Raw genomic sequence first — 20,067 nt, 5'->3', positions numbered from 1 at the left:
ACGGGGTTTCTAATCTGAGATTAAATTAATTAGCAACTTTACAACTTGTTTTATTAAACGAAGTATCATAAATGTGTTACTATAGCAACTAACAAATATAACAAAACTATGCAAGCTTTTCAATGGCTATAATGGTGGATCATTCTCATTTGTTAAACTAGTCAATCACATATGGTATAAAACACAAAAAAGCATATACAATAGGAATAAATTAATGCTTTAAGATGAACATGTATAGCTCCAGCTGCCAAAAATGCACAAGTGTCAGACTTCAATGAGACATCAATAGGACCTAAAATGATCTTTGAAATTACCTGTGTCCTACATGTCAGAAATTTCGTAATATGATAAATACTTTCTGGGGTTAACCTTAGTACACTCACTTCCCTGGGTTCCTGCCAATCACACAGCCAAACTCCTAACCTTCAATCAATTTTCTAGTAGCTTACATCTAGAATATGTTTTTCAGCAGATAGCATAAAGGACACCTACATTGGCAACATTCAAAAAATTGGTAGGCTTGTGATCATCTAAGATATTTTAATATTCAAAATTCATGCAAATGTTAAAAACTATATGGGTCATGAAAAATGTTACATTTTTATAATTCCAGTATGGCAAGCAGTAAAAAGCCATTTTAAAATGTTATCCTCTGATTCTTCTGGGGTTAGATGTCGTCAGTTCCTTCCTAATTATGAAGGGAGTTTAATTTGTAATGCAGTTTTGTATAATGCAGCATTAACTGGAGAATTATTTAACAAATTGTAAACACAAGAGCAAAAGAAAAAATGATATAGGCTTAGAAAAATTACTAAGGTAGAAGTTGTGGACTATATAAATTGTGCTGTAATTTACTACACTTTGACACTTATTCTGGTGTGGTTACCTCAATGGAACAGCTTCACATAATGGGAGCAGCTCATTTTTTCACTGTGTATTACCAGCATACTTATTATGTTATGTAGATACAAGATAGAAGTAGAAATGAGAAACAATGTGGTTTGCTGGAGTACTAACAGTGGTGAGACATCATTCATTGTTACATAATGAACTAAAAGAAGAGTGTGAAATACACTAATACACCAGCTTGGCTAAATTTTCCACAAAATGGTAGGGCTTCAGTTCCTAATAAAATGCTATTGCACAGGTGTATATTTGTAAGTCATGATTGCCAAGTGTAACTCTACAAATGTTTGAGCTTTGAATGAATTTTTAAAACTAATTCATGGGCATGTGGGTGTTGCTAGCTAGGCCAGCATTTATTGCCCATCCCTAATTGCCCTTGAGGTGGTGGTGATGAGCTGCCTTCTTGAACTGCTGTAGTCCATATGGTGTAGGTACACCCACAGTGCTGTTAGGGAGGGAGTTCCAGGATTTTGAACCAGTGACAGTGAAGGAACAGCAATATATTCCCAAATCAGGATTGTTAGTGGCTTGGAGGGGAACTTCCAGGTGGTGGTGTTCCCATGTGTCTGCTGCCCTTGTCCTTCTAGATGATAGCGTTCATGGGTTTGGAAGGTGCTGTCTGAGGAGCCAAGGTGAGTTCCTGCAGTGCATCTTGTAGATGGTACACACTGCTGCCACTGAGCCTCAGTGGTGGAGGGAGTGAATATTTGTGGATGGGGTACTAATCAAGCGGGCTGGATGGTGTCAAGCTTCTTGAGAGTTTTTGGAGCTGCACTTATCCATGCAAGTGGCGAGAATTCCATCACACTCCTGACCTGTGCCTTAAAAATGGTGGACCGGGATAAAAACATAAAATGCTGGAAAAAACTTAGCAGGTCTGGCAGCGTCTGTGTAGAACGAAACACAGTTAATGATTTGAGTCCATATGACTTTTCCTCAGAGTACGAATGCCCTCACCAAAGCCCTTTAGGGAAGGAAATCTGCTGTCCTTGCATGGTCTGGCCTACAGGTAACTCCAGACCCACAGCAATGTGATTGACTCTTAAAATGCCCTCTGAGCAAGGGATGGGCAATAAATGCTGGCCTGGCTAGCAACAACCACATCCCAGGAACGAATAAAAAAAAGTATGAGTCCAGCCAGCAGAGTTTTTTCCCATCAACTCCGGTTTTGCTAGGGTTCCTTGATGCCACACTCAGTCAAATGCTGCCTTGATGTCAAGGGCATTCACTTTCACCTCACTTCTGGAGTTCAGCTCTTTTGGGCATGTTTGAAATGTAATGAGGTCAGGAACTGAGTGAGCATGGTGGAACCCAAACGGAGTGTCAGTGAGCAGGTTATTGCTAAGCAAATGCCACTTGATAACACTATTGATGATACCTTCCATCACTTTACTGATGATCGAGAGTAGACTGATGGGGCGGTAATTTGCTGGGTTGGATTTGTCCTGCTTTGTTTGGACAGGAGAAACCTGGGCAATTTTCCACATTGCCAGGTAGATGCCCATGTTATAGCCGCACTGGAATTGCTTGGCTAGGGACACGGCTAGGTCTGGAGCACAAGTCTTCAGTACTATTGCTGGAATATTATCAGGGCCCAAAGCCTTTGCAGCATCCAGTGTCTTCAGTCATTTCCTGATATTGCGTGGAGTAAATCAGATTGGCTGCAGTCTGGCATCTGTGGTGCTGGGGTCCAAGGAGAAGGCTGAAATGGATCATCCACTTGGCACTCCTGGCCGAAGATTGTTACAAATACTTGAGCCTTACCTTTTGTACTGATGGGCTGGGCTCCCCCATCATTGAGGATCGGGATATTTGTGGTGCCTCCTCCTCCTCCAGCGAGTTGTTTAATTGTCCAAAACCATTCACGACTGGATGTGGCAGGACTGCAGAGCTTAGATCTGATCCATTGGTTGTGGAATCACTTAGCTCTGTCTATCGTTTGCTGCTTATGTTGTTTGGCACGCAAGAAGTCCTGTGATGTAGCTTAACCAGGTTGACACCTGCCTGACGCTGCTTCTGGCATGCCCTCCTGCATTCTTCATTGAACCAGACTTAATCCCTTGGCTTGTTGGCAATGGTAGAGTGGGGGATATGCCAGGCTATGAGGTTACAGTGGAGTACAATTCTGCTGATGCTGATGGCTCACTGTGCCTCTGGATGCCCAGTCTTGAGTTGCTAGATCTGTTTGAAATCTATCCCGTTTAGCACGGTGGCAGTGCCACACAATACGATGGAGAGTATCCTCACTGTGAAGATCGGAATTCGTCTCCTGTGCAGTAGTCACTCTGACCAATATTAATCACGGACAGATGCATCTGCACAGGCAGGTTGGTGAGGATGAGGTCAAGTATGATTTTCCCTGTTGTTGGTTCCGTCACCAACTGCTGCAGATCCAGACCAGCTATGTCCTATAGAACTCAGCCAGCCTGGTCTGTAGTGGTGCTACCAAGCCATTCTTGGTGATGGACATTGAAGTCCCCACCCAGAATACATTCTGCACCCTTGCCACCCTCAGTGTTTCCTTCAACAGAGGGGTACTAATTCATTACCTGAGAAGGGGGTGGGGGACGTGATACGTGTAGTCAGCAGGAGGTGTTCTTGCCCTGTTTGACCTGATGCCATGTAGTCTGGAATTGATGCTGAGGGCTCCCAGGGCAACTCCTTCCTGACTGTATACCACTGTGCCACCACCACCTCTGCTGGCTTTGTCCTGCTGGTGGGACAGGACATAGCCAGGGATAGTGATGGTAGTGTCTGGGACATTGTCTGTAAGATATGATTCTGTGAGTATGACTATGTCAGGCTGTTGCTTGATTAGTCTGTGAGACAGCTCTCCAAATTTTGGCACTAGCCCCCAGATGTTAGTAGGGAGGGCTTTGAAGGGTCGACATGGCTGAGTTTGCCAATGTCATTTCTGGTGCCTAGATCGATGCCAGGTGGTCTGACTGTTTCATTCCTTATCCAATTTTCTGTAACAGTTTGTTACAAATGAGTGGTTTGCTAGGCCATTTAAGAGTCAACCACATTGCTGTGGATCTGCAGTCATGTGCTGACCAGGACCAGGTAAGCATGGCAGATTTCCTTCCCTCAAAGGAGACAATCTGGCTAAAAGAAAAATCTAGAATTGCAAGCTAGTCGCAGTAATGGTGCCACAAAACTTATAATTGATTGTCATAAAAACCCATCTGGTTCACTAATGTCCTTTAGGGAAGGAGATCTGCCTAATCTGGCCTAAATGTGACTCCAGACTCACAATGTGGTTGGCTCTTGTTGTGCCAAAAGTTCTAGAAAATGGCTCATCATCACCTTCTCAAGGGAAATTAGGGATGGGCAACAAAGGCCTTGCAGCGATGTCCACATGAAAGAATTTTTTTAAAAGGATCCAGTCAGTATGTATTATTTAATTCTGTTGCAGTTATACCTACTCAATAACACAGATTTACCAATTTGAATGGCAATTCAACGTCATGTTGTTAAATAGATAGGATAATGTTCATTTGACATTAAGGTATGTGATAGTTGCTGCTTTGCCCCCATTGCCAGTGCTGTATTAGTTGTGCTGACTCACCTTAAGTAATGGTTACTGCAGGGAAAGCAGTTGAATTAGGAATGCAATTTTTCTTCACATCAGAATTTTCATGTGAAATTAAACATTGTGGTTTGAAAATCATAGTATAAGGGGATTATTTATGATTTCTATAACATTTCATTTTAAACCTAGTAAATTGAATACTCACCAAACGCATTCCCAAGCAATTTTTTGCCTTTCCATTGTATTTGTCAATTTTTTGTTTAATCTCTTTTTCTGAGAGAACCTTGGGCTTTTCTTCTTTTGTTGCCACATTCTAAAACGCAAAACAAAATCATAATTAGAAAGGACTTGCTATTTCTTAAATTATCAAGGTATATCCTTATTTAAATCCTAAAGAAGATTGCATAAAATTAAAATGACTTGAAGTTTAAATTTTAAAACCATGTTTATACTAACATCAGTGTAAAGTTTACATCTGCCAGAATCAAATATATCCAATATTGTCACATGACAAATCAAACAAAGTGCAGTTACAATTCCTCCCACATCCAAAGCCACAGCAGTGTTAAGGCAGTTATGTCAATCTGGAGAGCACCTTTGAAATAATCTAGAATAAGATTTATTGCAGCCAACATGCTGAATATTCTCAAATTTATCCTAATTTGAATTACAGTCACAAGAGTCGAACTTAGGTACAATTTTGCTGATGTTGTACCCATGTACAAAAAGTAATAACTGCATATGCTGGTTCTCCTGGCTCCATCTTTAAATAAGAATTTTTTTTAAACAAAGCTACATTTTTTGTTTGCAGCCTCCAGTAGTTCCTTTAAGAATCGTCAATTAGGCTGCATGTGGACCTGGGTAGGCTGAACGCAGCCAGGCTGACGCCTGTGTTGTGGGCAGCCCAATTTTGGTACAGGATCTCAAAATAGGTGTTTGACCCCTTCCTAACATATACAAGGGCCTAATGGATACTTTAGGCGTCTGCTCAAAACATCTAAAAATTGGACCTGACAAACTTAGCAGTGGGACCGATGCTTGCAGATTGGGTATGGGCTATCTCACTGCTAAAATGGAATGCTTTGTGGCCATTTTAATTCTGAAAATGGGTGTAATGCATACGAATTTCTAGATCAGAGTTCATAAGGAAGATGCGGTTATGATCCAATCTCTTCAAAGTGTTTTCAGAAGTGTAGACAAACCAGAAAGTTGGCTACTGGGTGATAAGGACTATTCACTGGCCATCTGGCTCATTATTCTTGATGCCCAACTCACCACAAGCAGCCAGCCTGCATATAATGAAAGCCATGCTGCAACACAAAATGTCAGAGCATTGGAGTTCTTAAGCCACGATTCTGCTGCTACATTGCTCTGGAGGAACTTCCTGCTACACTACATCCAGGTTCTCAGGGCTACAACCCTGACATTGATGCTGCAATTGTCTGCGCCAACTTGCTTCTTAATTTTTGTCTGAAGGGCCGCCTATAAATGTATGACATCTCTCCGTTGCACTCCTTTGACCAAGACCTCCAATGCAACTTCAAAACATCTTGGGAGTCCATTGACTCACTTTGTTCCACAACCAGTTCTATCTCCAGCCAGAATGTACCCACTTTTTTTTTTAAGATTCCCAGGCTGGCTTTAACTGGTGCTCATCTGTCAAATTTTGAGCCTTCTGCTCAGGCATGTGGCTACTCAACAGCACGCGTAATGCTGGCTGCATGCAGCAACCACTTAAATGAGCAGGCAGTACAAAATTTGTGTGCTTGTGGGTTAATCATGTATCACAATCCCCATGCCTGTTTTAACCAACTTTGCAGCCCTTAAATTTAACCTGCCTCTTAACTAGTGTCTTGCAAACGCTGACCAGCCTGCGTGTGCATTTCCAGCACTTTCTGCTTCTATTTTGGAGTACATTATTTGCATTTTTCTTTTCCTATTTCTCTCCTGTTTGGTCCTCAAAGTATTGACTTCTGAAGCACAGAGCACCAAAAGCACTCACAGACCTTCATATGTTCTTCATATGAGAACAGACTACTTAAATCATGGCAGAGTTCAGTTCTGATCTCACTCAATGTTCATACAACTGCAGAGGAGGGAGCTGGAACATTAGCTAATTTTCATCTTTTTTCAAGCATTGCTGATGTTACCTGGCTGAGTTGAGCTAATCCACCACAGATCAAACAGTGAACCTGGAAGCTTCTAGTTACTCTAAGTCGGTTGTATGCCTACTTTACTAGCTGATCTATCCAATTCTTGTTTTTATCTCTGGTAATTATGATGGAGCAATAAAAACAGAGAATGCTGTAAAAGCTCAGCAGGTCTGGCAACATCTCTGGAGAGAGAAACAAAATTAATGTTGTGAGTCCATGTGACTCGAAATGTTAATTTTGCTCCTCTCTCCACAGACGCTGCCAGACCTGCTGAGTTTTTCCAGCATTTTCTGGTTTTAGTTCAGATTTCCAGCATCCGCGGTATTTTGCTTTTAATTATAACGGAGCACTTGCCCAGTCTTGCATGAATGCTCTCCAGTCAATGCTTTCATACATTGAAATGGCAAACCTAATAGGGAATTGTTTTCATCAATAATGCAAGACTTTAAGATTAAGTAATTACACACTGAATCAATCTTCCTATGATGCTGAGGGATTCTTCATTAGATTGGTAATTAAGCTCGTCCTTGTTGGATTTATCTCTATTGCTGCTGAAATGAATACAGTAAACGGTTCAGGCTTTCCTGTCTGTCAATGCATAATTGCAGCAGATAATTCCTTTGTTTAATTGCAAGTATATTTGTTTCTTAAAAACAGAAATACCTTCAAAAATATGAATGACATAATATCTGAAATTTTTGCTGTTTTTGTTGCTGCAAATATTTAAAAAAAGCACAAAACATTTTATTCAGGTAATTTAACTTAAATTTGCTGCATACTAATCAATAAAATGATGAGTTTTTACCTATGATACACCACAGATGGTGACAATTTAATTTGGGTTCAGCAAGGCAGTGTGTGGAAATACACCTAATAAATAATTCAAAGCAGAATAACACTGCTGCATTCGGTAAATTTGTACAGACACAGGATGAAGATCTAATTTTAAAAATTTCTTTTGTGTCAACAGACAAAAATCCCAATTAAATAACTGCAAGCACACTGGCTCCATTCCAATCATTTGTATTTAAGCTGCACCTGATTTATTTATTCCAGTATTATGGGATAAATGTCCATTTGAAATGATAAATATTCTATTATCAGTCCTGAAATTGTGTCATGGGCTAGCAGAAGACAAATGCTAATACATTTTCCAGAACTTTTCTTTTTGCTCCGTTAGCGGAATCATCTGTGTTAGCTGACCCACAATTCAAGGATGATGTCTACTCAGGGTTGTGAGTTTCTGCACTGGGTCTTCAAGTGACTGACCAGGTTGATTCTTGACCTGCAGAGCTTTGAACACATTCGGCAGTGCATCCAACATTTTAGTGGGACCCTCAGTACAGGATTTGCTTCCTTTCCTCTCTGCCTTTAGCAGAAGCATTAACCAGTTTAAAATAAAATTAGTCTTGGCATCCAAATAGTGTTTTTTAAGTTTTAGAAGATCTAATCTGATCTAAATTTGCACCGTCACTTTGTAACTGTATGCTAGGAAACTAACTGTAGCAACATAAGTTGACAAATTCAGATATTTCCCCTCCTCCCCATTATGAGCCCAGCTGAGATCAGAAGTGAGATTAAAAGTGAGATTAGAAATTAATCATGGAGGCTGATAACCAGCAAACATTACCTTCAGTAGGCCTTGCTCTGGCTTTGATCGAATCATTTTAGGAAGATTATATAATATGAATGACAGTCACTGAATTGTTTAACTATACAGACAGGAGTGTGTCTCAGGTTCAGTCTCTCTTTTGTGCCAGGTTAGCCAGGGTTACAATGGTGTATCATTGCCCTCCACTGCTCTTAAGGTGGCAAAAAGAAAATCCCACTTCTCATTACGTTCAGTAGAAATGTGCATCTGTCTAGTAACAGCACTGGTTTCGTTAAGGCTGTGCAGTCAAATGGCTTATTGGCACTATCTAAGCTCACTTGTGAAGAGTAACCACATGGCAAGCACAGCCCAAGGAACCATGTCCCAGTAGTGGTTTTCACTATCAGGTGGGGTAGAAAAAATAGTTGGAGATTCAAAGAAAAATATTAAGCAGGATGATTTATGCTAATAAACCTTCATCTTGCACCTTTAATTTGAAACAGCATGCAATAAATTAATTACATATTTCTTTTTCACCCAAGGTATCATCTGGTAATGTTTAGCAAGACAACAGCTGTTTCCTATTAACAATGCTCTAAAGCTATGCACCATCCAAAATAGATTAATATCCAAATATAGCAAGTGTATTAGGCATTAAAGACCTTTACCAAGTGATGTATTGACCCTAAAAACTGCAAGATTTGCCTGCTGTTTAATTTGTTCATATTAACCTTTACTGATTGATTTGTCTCAGTCCTGGGCAATTATTAAGCTTTTCTCAAAAAAGACAAATTATAGATCAACTCAAACTTTATAGCCCCATATAGCAGGTTTTTGGTTCTCATTAATGGGAAACAAAGTTTATTATATGGAATTATTTCTTAGATGACTTCATCTTTTTCTTTTAATTTCTTAACCTAACAATTTACAGACCTCCCTCCTACATTTGTAACTGTACTAACCAAATAAAGGCTCCTTCAGTTTTTGATGCCCTTATTAGAACAGTAACAGTTTCTTATGGGCTCTGATAAAGCATTTCACTCAAAATGTTAACTTTCAGGTGCTAACTGCACTGCTGGTAATGTCCAACAGCTTCCCATTTTATTTATTAATGCTTAAAGTTTTGACCCATTAAGAATCAATATCTAGAAACAGGAAGGACTGTGGATAATAAGACTTGCTGAACACCACACCCCGTTGTTTGATACGCCTGGTAGTTAAGTGAGATTCAGTACTGCGAATGCCAACTTGTAAGTTTCACCCAGTCACATATTTGTTATTTGGTCAAGTGCACTCACAGACACTCCCTAATTCATTTAAACCCACAGTTGAATAAGCACTGATAGAGCTTCCCAGAGAAATGTCTCCCATCTTTGTTTCACTTAGTGCACTTCTGAATGGCTTCCTACGTGGATTAGTTTTTTTAAATTTACTGTCATATTGTAAGGTATTTAACAGAAGTCTCACCATGTAAGAAAGTAGAAAAATACTGTGCAATAGATATCAGTTCTCATATTTCTATCCAATCCTCCTTTCTTTTCCCTACCCCCAACTTTTTCTCTACTCAGCGTACCTCATTTGGTTAGCTGAAACTAGATTATATATCAAAGCATCTCAAAGGCATTTTTATCCTCTAGTCTGCTGACTGTACAATAAAGACAGCTGCATGTGGGTAATCTGTGAGGATTTATTTTGACCTACATCAGACTTCAGTGCCACAGACCATAGAGAGTAGGTTTCTGACATTTAATCTTTCTCAGAATTCCAATAGGGTAGTGAATCTGGGAATTCTTTACAGCAGAGGTCTGTAGAGGTTGGGTCGTTAAGTATATTCAAAGCTGAGATAGACAGATTTTTAATCAGTAAGGATTATGGGGAAAAGACAGGAAAGTGGAGTTGAGAATTATCAGATCAGCCATGATCTCATTGAATGGTGGCGTAGCCTCGATGGGCCAAATGGTTTACTTCTGCTCCTACGTCTTATGGTCAATTTGCACATTCATGACCTGAAAGCAGAAATGGACATTTGAAAGATAGCACTTGATTACAATCAAGAAGATGAAATTTCATCTTCTTATGTTTATCAACAGTACTGTTAAATTACTTGCTATCAAATCAGAACAGAGGAACTAAATTAACATTTCTTCAGTAATCGGAACATTGAGAGGAAGGTCTGCTTAATTATTTTCCGCCAATTTAAAATGACCTACTGGAAGGTAGATTTTATTATAAAACAAAACATTCAAATTATTTCAGAAAATGTACCAAAACGTGTAATTTTTACCTCAATTTGTATTTTTAAACAAGGAAATATGATCCTGAAGAAATCTTTATTCATACCATTAATGTTTATACAATTTATGAATTATTCAACTGACGTCCCAAACTGTATCTACATTCCTCAGAGCTAAATTGATAAATTTTAAGCATCATAGTGCCTCTACAGAAAGCAGGTCCCTCACTAGAGCAACCGGTTACCATAAAATCAACTTGGTAACAGAAATAAAAATTCTTGCATCAGTAGTATACGGATTTTTTTTTAAGCTTGTATTATGTGATCAGTGACCCAAGTCTGTATAGACACAACCGCAAATAATTGCTGCAAAAAGTGGGCTACAATTGCAGAAATCACTAGTGAAACTCTCAAGTCTTCAGGCTCAAACTCCTCATTTCTGCTCATCTCAGCTAATGCTGACAATTGCAATGCCATATAATTCTTAGTCTAAGTTACCAAGTACTTTGCATGTGTAAAAATAGGAAACTCAGAACTACAGCATCACTGGCCCTCACTATAATATATGAAAATACGTCCACTCAGAACTGTGTGAAGGAAAACATGCAAGGGGAACTGGGGACCAATTGTGATGGAAAGCTGATGTAAAGAGCTCTTGCCCATTTTCCTGTCACAAAATGTTGCTTACCCTGATTATGTGCTGAGTTATGGCAAAGGTAACATGGCAATTCTTGCCAATATGCATTGTGGGAGATAAAATAGAATTTGATTTTTAAAAGAAAAGTGTTTATTTACTTAACACTGCAGCATTTCTAGACAAGGTTTGGACTTCCAACAAAAAAAATGTTAGCACCAGGGCAAACAGTTTGGTATGTTTGCAAATTTCTCTTACAAAATGATTAGAAATAGACCACAATGGCATACAGGAAGCAGAATGTTAGTACTTAGCTGTGAGCTGGTGCAATCAATGCACATCATCTGTTTATCTGCACTTAAGGCAATGCAGATCACTAACTAGTGAGTTCCCCAAAATAGAACATGGAAAGTAAGAACTGATGACTTACTCCAAATAATTTCTACTTTATATTCATTCATTGTAAAATGTTTTAAATGAAACCTAGTAGCTGTCTTTTCACCCTCCTAACCATAATTTCTTATTTAGTATTCCATTTATATCCTTGATGTTTTACAGAACAATTGTTTCAGCACAGATAAACTGATGACAATGTATTGACTGTACCACATGTCTATTATCTACTCCAGCTGGCATACTGTAACACAAAAGGCCAACTCCATGGGGTAGACTTTTTCTGGGTGTGAGGCACTATATGGACACAAAACAGAAAAATTGTACAGAAAGGACTGCATGCACACCCAATTTTTATTCCATAATGAACAGAATACTGGACGGACTTTGTAAATGTTTTACAGCACCCCCTATCCAATATTCCTCTATGCAGCAGCAGCTTGTATTTATACAGCACCTTCAACATAGGCCGTGATTTTCCACCCCCAGCGGCCACCGGGATCTTTCAGTCCCACCAAAAGTCAGCGGACTTTTGGCTGGCTTGCCACATCCACCATGGCAGGTCCTGCCACGATGGGGCCAGAAAGTCCCAGCCATAGTGAAATGTTACAAGATGCTTATAACAAGAACATTATCAAACAAAACATGATAGGGCAATATTAGGACAAATGACTGAAAGCTTGGTCAAAGAGGTAGATTTTAAGGTGTGCCTTGAAGGACAAGTGTGGTAGAAAGGCCAGAGAGGTTTAGGGTGGGAATTGTAGCATTAGGGCCAAAACAGCTGAAGGCACAGCCTCCACTGGTGCAGTGAAAGAAATCAAGAACATGCAAGAGGTCACAATTGGAGGAATGCAGAGATCTGAGAGTTCTAGACCCATCTTTTGTTTCTTTTATTATCCCATGTGCTTTGTTTCCCTTTTGGTCTTTCATCCTTCCCTTCTTCCCTGCCTTTGCAATTGCTTAAAACCTTAAATTTCTAACATCTTCCAGTTTTGATGAAATGTCATCAACCTGAAATGTTAACTCTTTCTCGGTTCACAGATTCTGCTTAGCCTGCTGAGTATTTCCATCATTTGCTGTTTTTATTTCAGATTTCCAGCATCCATGGTATTGTTCTTTTACAATCTTGGAGGGTTGAAGGGCCAGTTGAGATTAAAAAGATAGGTAAGGCTACCGAGAATTTTGAAACAAGGATGAGAATTTTAAAATTTAAAATGTTGCCAGATCAGGAGCTGTGTATGTTGGCAAGCACCTGGGTGATGGGTGAACAGGACTTGTGAATTAGGAGATGGACAGCCTGGTTTTGGATAAGCTCAAGTTTATGGAGGGTGCAAGGTTCAAGGCCAGCCAGGAGAACATTAGCATAGTTGAATCTAGAGACAATAAAAGGCATGGATTTTGTACCTCTCTTCATAGTAGGGAAAAGAAAAAGCATTCCAAGAATAGTAGAAAAACAGGGGGCAAAGGGAGGGACTTAAAACAATCACGATCACTAGAGAAAATGTACTATGAGAACAATTAGGACTAAAGGCTGACAAGTTCCCTGGACCTGATGGCCTGCATCATAGGTTCTTACAAAAAGTGGCTGCAGAGATAGTGGATGCATTGATTGTAGTTTTCTAAAATTCCATCAATTCTGGAATCAATTGGAAAACTGCAAATATAACACTACTGTTCAAGAAATAGGGGAGACAGAAATCAGGAAACTATAGGCCAGTTGGTCTAACATCTGTCATTTGGAAAATGCTAGATCCATTATTGAGGAGATAGTAGGACATTTTAGAAAATCATAATATGATCAGGCAGAGTCAACAATTGTTTTGTGAAAGGGAAATTGATTTTGTCAAATTTATTGGAGTTCTTTGAGGATGTAACCAGCAGGATTCTTAAAAGGGGAACCAGTAGATGTATTTGGATTTCCAAAAGACAATTGATTAGGTGTCAAATAAAAGGTCACCAAACAAGATAAGAACTCATGGTATTGGGGGTAATGTTAGCATGGATTAGCTAACTATCAGGAAACAGAGTCTTGATAAACAGATTATTTTCAGGCTGGTAAACTGTAACAAGTGGAGTGCCATAGAGATCAGTGCTGGGGCCTCAACTATTTATAATCTATATTAATGATCTGGTTAAAGGGAATGTCTGTATTTTAGCCACATATGCTGAAGATACATAGTTAGGAAAGCAAGATTTGAGGAGGGGACAGAGTCTTGTAAAGGGATATAGATAGATAAGTTGAGTGGGCAAAAATTTGGCAGATGGAGTATAATGTGGTAAAATATGAGTTAATCCACTTTGGCAGGAAGAATAGAAAAGCACAATATTATTTAAATGGAGAGACACTGCATCATGCTGCAGAAAAGAAGGATATGGGTATCCTACCAGAATCACAAAAATTTAGCATGCAGATACAGCAAGTAATTAGGAAAGCAAATGGAATGTTGGTATTTATTGCAAGGGGTTTGGAGTATAAAATTAGGGAAGTTTTACTACAACTGTTCAGGGCATTAGTGAGATCACACCTATATTTCTATGTACAGTTTTAATTTCCTGACTTAAGGAAGGATGTCATTGGAAGCAGTTCAGAGAAGGTTCACTAGGCCAATTCCTGGAATGAAGGGATTATCTGATGAGAAAATGTTGAACCTATATCTCATTGGAGCTTAGAAGAATGAGCAGTAATCTTAATGAACCATATAACATTCTGAGGGAGCTCAACAAGGTAGATACTGAGGAATGTTTTTCCCTTTGGCAGTGGAAGGGGGGGGGGGGGTACTATCTAGAACTAGGGACCACAATTTCAAAATAAGAGGCTTTCCATCTAAGATAGACATGAGGAGGAATTTCTTCTGGGGAGTTGGTGGGGTTGGGGGGAGGGTGGGGTGTGTGTGTTTGGAATTCTCTTCCACAGAGCAGTGGAGGCTGGGTCACTAAATATATTCAAAGTGCAATTAGACGAATTTTTGATCGACAAGGGTTGACCCCCAGGTTATGTGGGGCAGGCAGGAAAGTGGATTAAGGCCACAATCAGATCAGCCATGATCTTATTGAATGGCTGAACAGGCTTGAGGGGCTGAAAGGCCAACTCCTGCTCCTACTTCTTATGATCTTATGGACTGTTCCTGGCAATGCGTTATGCCCTGGCACTAAAGGTGAAAATCCACTACCAATGCTTTCCAGAACAGATTTTTCCAAGAGCTGTAAGAGTGGTTGGCGAAAGCATAAAACAATGGGTCAGCTTCCTATAAATCTTCCCAACACCTTTAACAGTGCAGGTAAAAATTTGGTGAGTAGCAGTAAGAGATCATGTATCCATATGAATGTCATTCTCCTGGTACTCCAGCATGAATATAAAAGTGGCAGAAGAGTGCAAATAAATGTGTTGCATCTCTGATTCCAATTCTAACTAGTTGTGCTTTAAACAATACATTTCTTCTTCATTTCAGGTAACAAGGATTGTAAGCTTTAAAGACTCTTGAATGTCAACCAATTTCCTGTCCCTCTTGTTCTAACCCAATTTTACCCATTGCTGTTGTCACAAAACTATAATATTTTTCACAATATTATTGTAGGCTTATGGGGGTGAGTATGGATGGTTTTGTGTGACTATTGTAGTTGAATTGGAGTCTTTTAGAATGCAAGGTTGAAATTATCAAAACAGTAGGTGTAAAACAGACTTTTGAAATGGAAGTGGATAAGCAGGGATGAGGGTTCCACAGAGAAGGTGTGAATGAAATTTGCATTTTTAGATAAGTGGGGAGTTGTTTGATTTTCAAAGGGATGGTAAGATGTTTACAACTAACAAGGTAAGCAAGGCCAAGAAGTATGTTTATTTTTCCCCAAAGGTACTGACCATATTGACAACATGAAAGATCGTTATATTATGGAAAAAGTAAATTTCTGAAGACATGTAGAACAATGGGATTTTACACATTAAAGAGAGAGAAATGTATATAAAAGAGGGATGGTAGGCCATGTGAGGTGGTCGTGTAACATCTTGAAAGGTGTAAAGCAGCCTTGGGGAAATGCCTCTAGCCACCTCTGCAGAAGTCTTCCGTGTCCAGTAACTAAAGTTGTGCTAGAAAACTTTGGAATGTCAAGTGGGTGCTGTGGTAATCTTGTTGGATTGCTTATTTAAATTTAAAATCTATTTTGGAATGTTGCCTTAAAGGAGATGTATACTTGGGAGTCAGGTTAATTAGGAATTTTAGGATGTTATATCAACTAACTGTAATCTTATGTATGTGTTTAAGTGATTTTTATATTTAATAAATGTTTTAATTTAATTTTTTAAGTTTCTAAAGGTGTTAGTGTGCTCATTACTTCTGAATTCAGTGCATAAATATTCTCAGAATAAATACAAATTACAAAACTGTAGTGATAGCGTGACCAAGTTTCCCTTGTGGATTTGGTCTGCCTGGCACATATCACCTGCCACATCGTAACACTATTTTCACTATCCTTTAACAACACTCTACACAAAAGCTAAGTAGTTTGCTGTGTTTGATTTTAAGCATTTGTAGCTTTTTGCTTTTTCTTTACAATGGTAACTACATTGTACTATAGCTGGAGACCGGAGAATATAGTCTGAGACCAGACTTCAGTCTCACAGTACTGGTTTGTTATTTGTAATGTTCAATGCATAATGAAATCTAAGAGGTTTTGCACAAAAGTATGTATCCCTCCTGGACCTTGCATAAGTTACTCAAACGGCAAAACTTTTACTATAGCTGCCATAATCAGCTGGTGGATATTCCAGGGCAGAGTATTAAATGATACACTGATAATAAATATATATAAAAGCATGATGTGTTTGTGCACCAGAATGTCACCTGCTTACTGTACAGCTCTGATTTTGGCTGACTCTCAAATATACATAGTTGGCAAACAATGTTACAACCTAAGTTTACTGTAATAAATATAATTTTTAAAGAGACTATGCAACATGTAACAAATTGTGGAAAAGTTTTTTTTTAGAATTTCATTACAAGGTATGGTTGCATTTGACAAGGTTTAAAATAATTCTCCCTTCACTTTTTTTTCTTTTGACCTTGACCGGAAAGGTGCCTACCCCTGCTGAAGCACAGTTCCAAAGAGCATCAGACATTTTCCAGCCACTTCGCCCAGATGAAGGTTGTGAATGTCAGCATGATATTCAATGGTGGGACATCACCATTAACCCAAAACAAACTCTCACCCATAGTTTACATAATTTATAACAGGCAGGAATCAGTGGATAGCAATTAGCAGCGAAGACAGTCCTAGTTTTTCCTCTCTTCTCTTGTCTAGATGTTCTGAAGCCAATGATAAGCCAATGTGGTCTCACTGGTGAGATCTGCTAATTCAGGATAAATCAGCAATTAAATCTCAGGTTTTCCTTATCTGTATGGCTTAGTTTCAGAGTGGGCTGTGAATTCACCTCCTGAGCAACTGGGACCTGTTACTTCTTTCTGTACAGAATTATCTTTTAAAATGCCATTTTGCCATATTATACTATTCCTCAAGGGGCAGGCATAGAGAGTTACAAGTTTTATGATTCCTTTGTTTTGGTTGGCATATAGCACATTGTCCTAGAAACATGGTCAGAGTGCAGAAGGATAGGATTACTACCATTCCCACAAGTAATCCACCCGAACATGTGACTAAAATCCAGCGGCACCATCAATATTTCTCTATGAGACATGTACAATATTTTAAATTGTAAATATAAATCACTATATTTAAAATGCACATGAATGGTTTTATGAAAGCTCATTGACTTGAAATGCTAACTTTGTTTCTCTCTCTACAGAGACGGTCTCATCTGCTGTATATTTCCAGCACATTATGTTTTTACTTCAGATTTCCAGCATCCACAGTTTTTTTGGGCAGGATTCCCCCTCCCCCCGTCAGGGGTGAAGTTCAACGGTGCATGCGCACAGGCACACCTCCGATTAGTGCCAGCAATTGGGGGTGCAGTGCCGTTTTATGTGGGCAGGCCAATTAAGGCCCGCTCAGGGTGACGTCCGCACCAAAGCGCTATGTGCTCTCTGCGCTGGGGGGGGGGGGGGGGGAATCCCAAAATCGAGAGTGCGCTCTTTCACGCATGTGCACAAAAGAGCACATTCATCTCCCTGAGGCAAAGTGCTGTCTCAGGGAGATCAGCTCTAAATGTAAAAGACCTAAAAATAGAAAAATAACATTTCCTTAACATGTCTCCTCATATGACACTGTCACACAAGTTGGGACATGTCCATAATTTTTACAAAAGCTTTATTAAAATTTTTAAAAACCTACATGAAACCTCATCCCACCCATGGATGAGGTTTCATGCTTTTTCTAATTCCCACTGGGGCTCCAAGCCTGTCCGCCAACCTTAAGGTTGGATGGGCAGGTCCACTAATTAGTTTAATTACTCTGTCAATGGCCTCAATTGGCCATTGACAGATCGGCGGTGTGCAGCTGATTTTGCTCTGCCCCCGCCTACCGGGAAATTCAAATGGGGCGCGGTGACGTCGGGAGTTCCGCTCGACATCACTGCGTCTCATTTTACATGTCGGCAAGCGGCCCCCCCACCCCTGCTTGCCGATGGGAAAATCCTGCCCTTTGTGTTTGTATTTAAAATCCACTGTGCTTGTGCAGGAGCATCTATTGGCAGTTTTACAACTAATACATTAATTCCTTAAGAATTAGAAGTCTTGTGTCACAGTAAAGTTCATTTAACACATTGTCAATTGCTTTTAAACACAGAAAAAAAAGACATGATCTGTTATGGAAGATCTGAGTAAAAATTATTTCCTATATACTAGGCTTACACCAATTCTAAATGGCTCCATTCATTCGCTGATCCTGCAATCCAAACTAAACCACCGAATCCCCAGGGTGTTGCTAGAAGTCTATTTTTGGAATAGATCACTGCCAGTCTTGTCTCAATTTGTTTCCTTTTGCTTTGCCTTTGAGCTAAGTACCCTATAGTCTAACATTAAAAGTATTTCAGAAGAAAATATAAAACTTAGTAGGATCTAATCTGGTATGTAAATGAGACAAATATGTACAATTTAATAGCTTAACTTTTTTTTAAAAATCGTCTCCCTCCAGTTTCCTAAATCAAATATCTCCCAGACAATGAGCAGTGTTCATTTTATAGCAGACTACATTTGGCAACTTATCTTTTATCACCAGAACGAGTTTTTACTGGATTTGACGCTGAGTGTAATCCTGTCAATGATTAGCTATAATTGAATTACAAAGGCTGTGTCAAATATGTGCAGCACTTCCCTGTGACACAATAGTAATCTTTCCATTCCTTTTGTTTTGAAGTACCATTCAGCAAATTTAGAGATTCAGCAAAGTGCCAGTATTTTATATTGAAAGTAATTTTCAGATGATCCTGACAGTTTGTTGCAAGCCCAATCACGTGAAAAGTTTGTACTTCTTTTAGTTAACACATTCTGGCGACTTCTTGTTTTCAAGAAGTATCTATTGCAGTAACCTTTATTTGAATGTTACTCATTTTTCCTGAAATGTTGCTTGCATTTTCTGTGCTATTTTGTTTCCAATTTAATAGGCAAGCTATATATCTTGATGTATACTACAAGTCTTCAGTTATCTTCAGAAACAGAAATACCTGAAAAAACTCAGCAGGTCTGGCAGCATCGGCGGAGGAGAGCACAGTTGACGTTTCGAGTCCTCATGACCCTTCAACAGAACTAAGTAAAAATAGGAAAGGGGTGAAATATAAACTGGTTTGGAGGGGGGGTGGGGGGGGGGGGGGGGTGGTGGTGTTGGGACAAGCAGCCAGTAATCGGTGGAGATAACCAAAAGATGTCACAGACAAAAGAACAAAGAGGTGTTGAAGGTAGTGATATTATCTAAAGGAATGTGCCAATTAAGAGTAGAAGGCAAGATAGATAAGGTACAGATAGCTCTAGTGGGGGTGGGGGAATACTAAAAGCTAGGGATAAACAATGGATGGAAATACATTTAAAAATAATGGAAATAGGTGGGAAAAGAAAAATCTATATAAATTATTGGAAAAATCAAAAAGGAGGGGGAAGAAATGGAAAGTGGGGGGGATGGAGGAGGGAGTTCAAGATCTAAAATTGTTGAACTCAATATTCAGTCTGGAAGGCTGTAAAGTGCCTAGTCGGAAGATGAGGTCCTGTTCCTCCAGTTTGTGTTGAGCTTCACTGGAACAATGCAGCATGCCAAGGACAGACATGTGGGCAAGAGAACAGGGTGGAGTGTTGAAATGGCAAGCGACTGGGAGGTCTGGGTAATGCTTGCGGACAAACCGAAGGTGTTCTGCAAAGCGGTCACCCAGTCTGCGTTTGTTCTCTCCAATGTAGAGGAAACCGCATTGGGAGCAACGAATGCTGTAGACTAAGTTGAGGAAAGTGCAAGTGAAATGCTGCTTCACTTGAAAGGAGTGTTTGGGCCCTTGGACATTGAGGACAGAGGAAGTGAAGGGGCAGGTGTTGCATCTTCTGCAGTCGCATGGGAAGGTGCCGTGGGAGGGGTTGAGGAATCGGGGGTAATGGAGGAGTGGACCAGGGTGTCACAGAGGGAACGATCCCTACAGAATGCTGCCGGAGGGGTGAAGGGAAGATGCGTTTGGTGGTGGCATCATGCTGGAGTTGGCAG

The 20,067-nt window shown here is 39.7% G+C and overlaps 1 protein-coding gene across 2 annotated transcripts in view; it reads right to left on the bottom strand.

Moving 5' to 3' along the window:
• rassf5 (Ras association domain family member 5) overlaps positions 1 to 20,067 on the bottom strand; it is an 82,726-nt gene that overhangs the window by 16,712 nt on the left and 45,947 nt on the right. For both annotated transcript variants that reach the window (XM_041196266.1, XM_041196267.1), the window contains exon 2: positions 4,644 to 4,751. In XM_041196266.1, the coding sequence (XP_041052200.1) occupies positions 4,644 to 4,751 (108 nt within the window). The remainder of the gene's footprint in view (positions 1 to 4,643; positions 4,752 to 20,067) is intronic.

Source organism: Carcharodon carcharias, chromosome 9, assembly GCF_017639515.1.
Source record: "Carcharodon carcharias isolate sCarCar2 chromosome 9, sCarCar2.pri, whole genome shotgun sequence".
NCBI lineage: Eukaryota > Metazoa > Chordata > Chondrichthyes > Lamniformes > Lamnidae > Carcharodon > Carcharodon carcharias.
The sequence above is the reverse complement of the archived record's forward strand: the minus strand, read 5'-3'. Positions and strand labels throughout refer to the sequence as shown.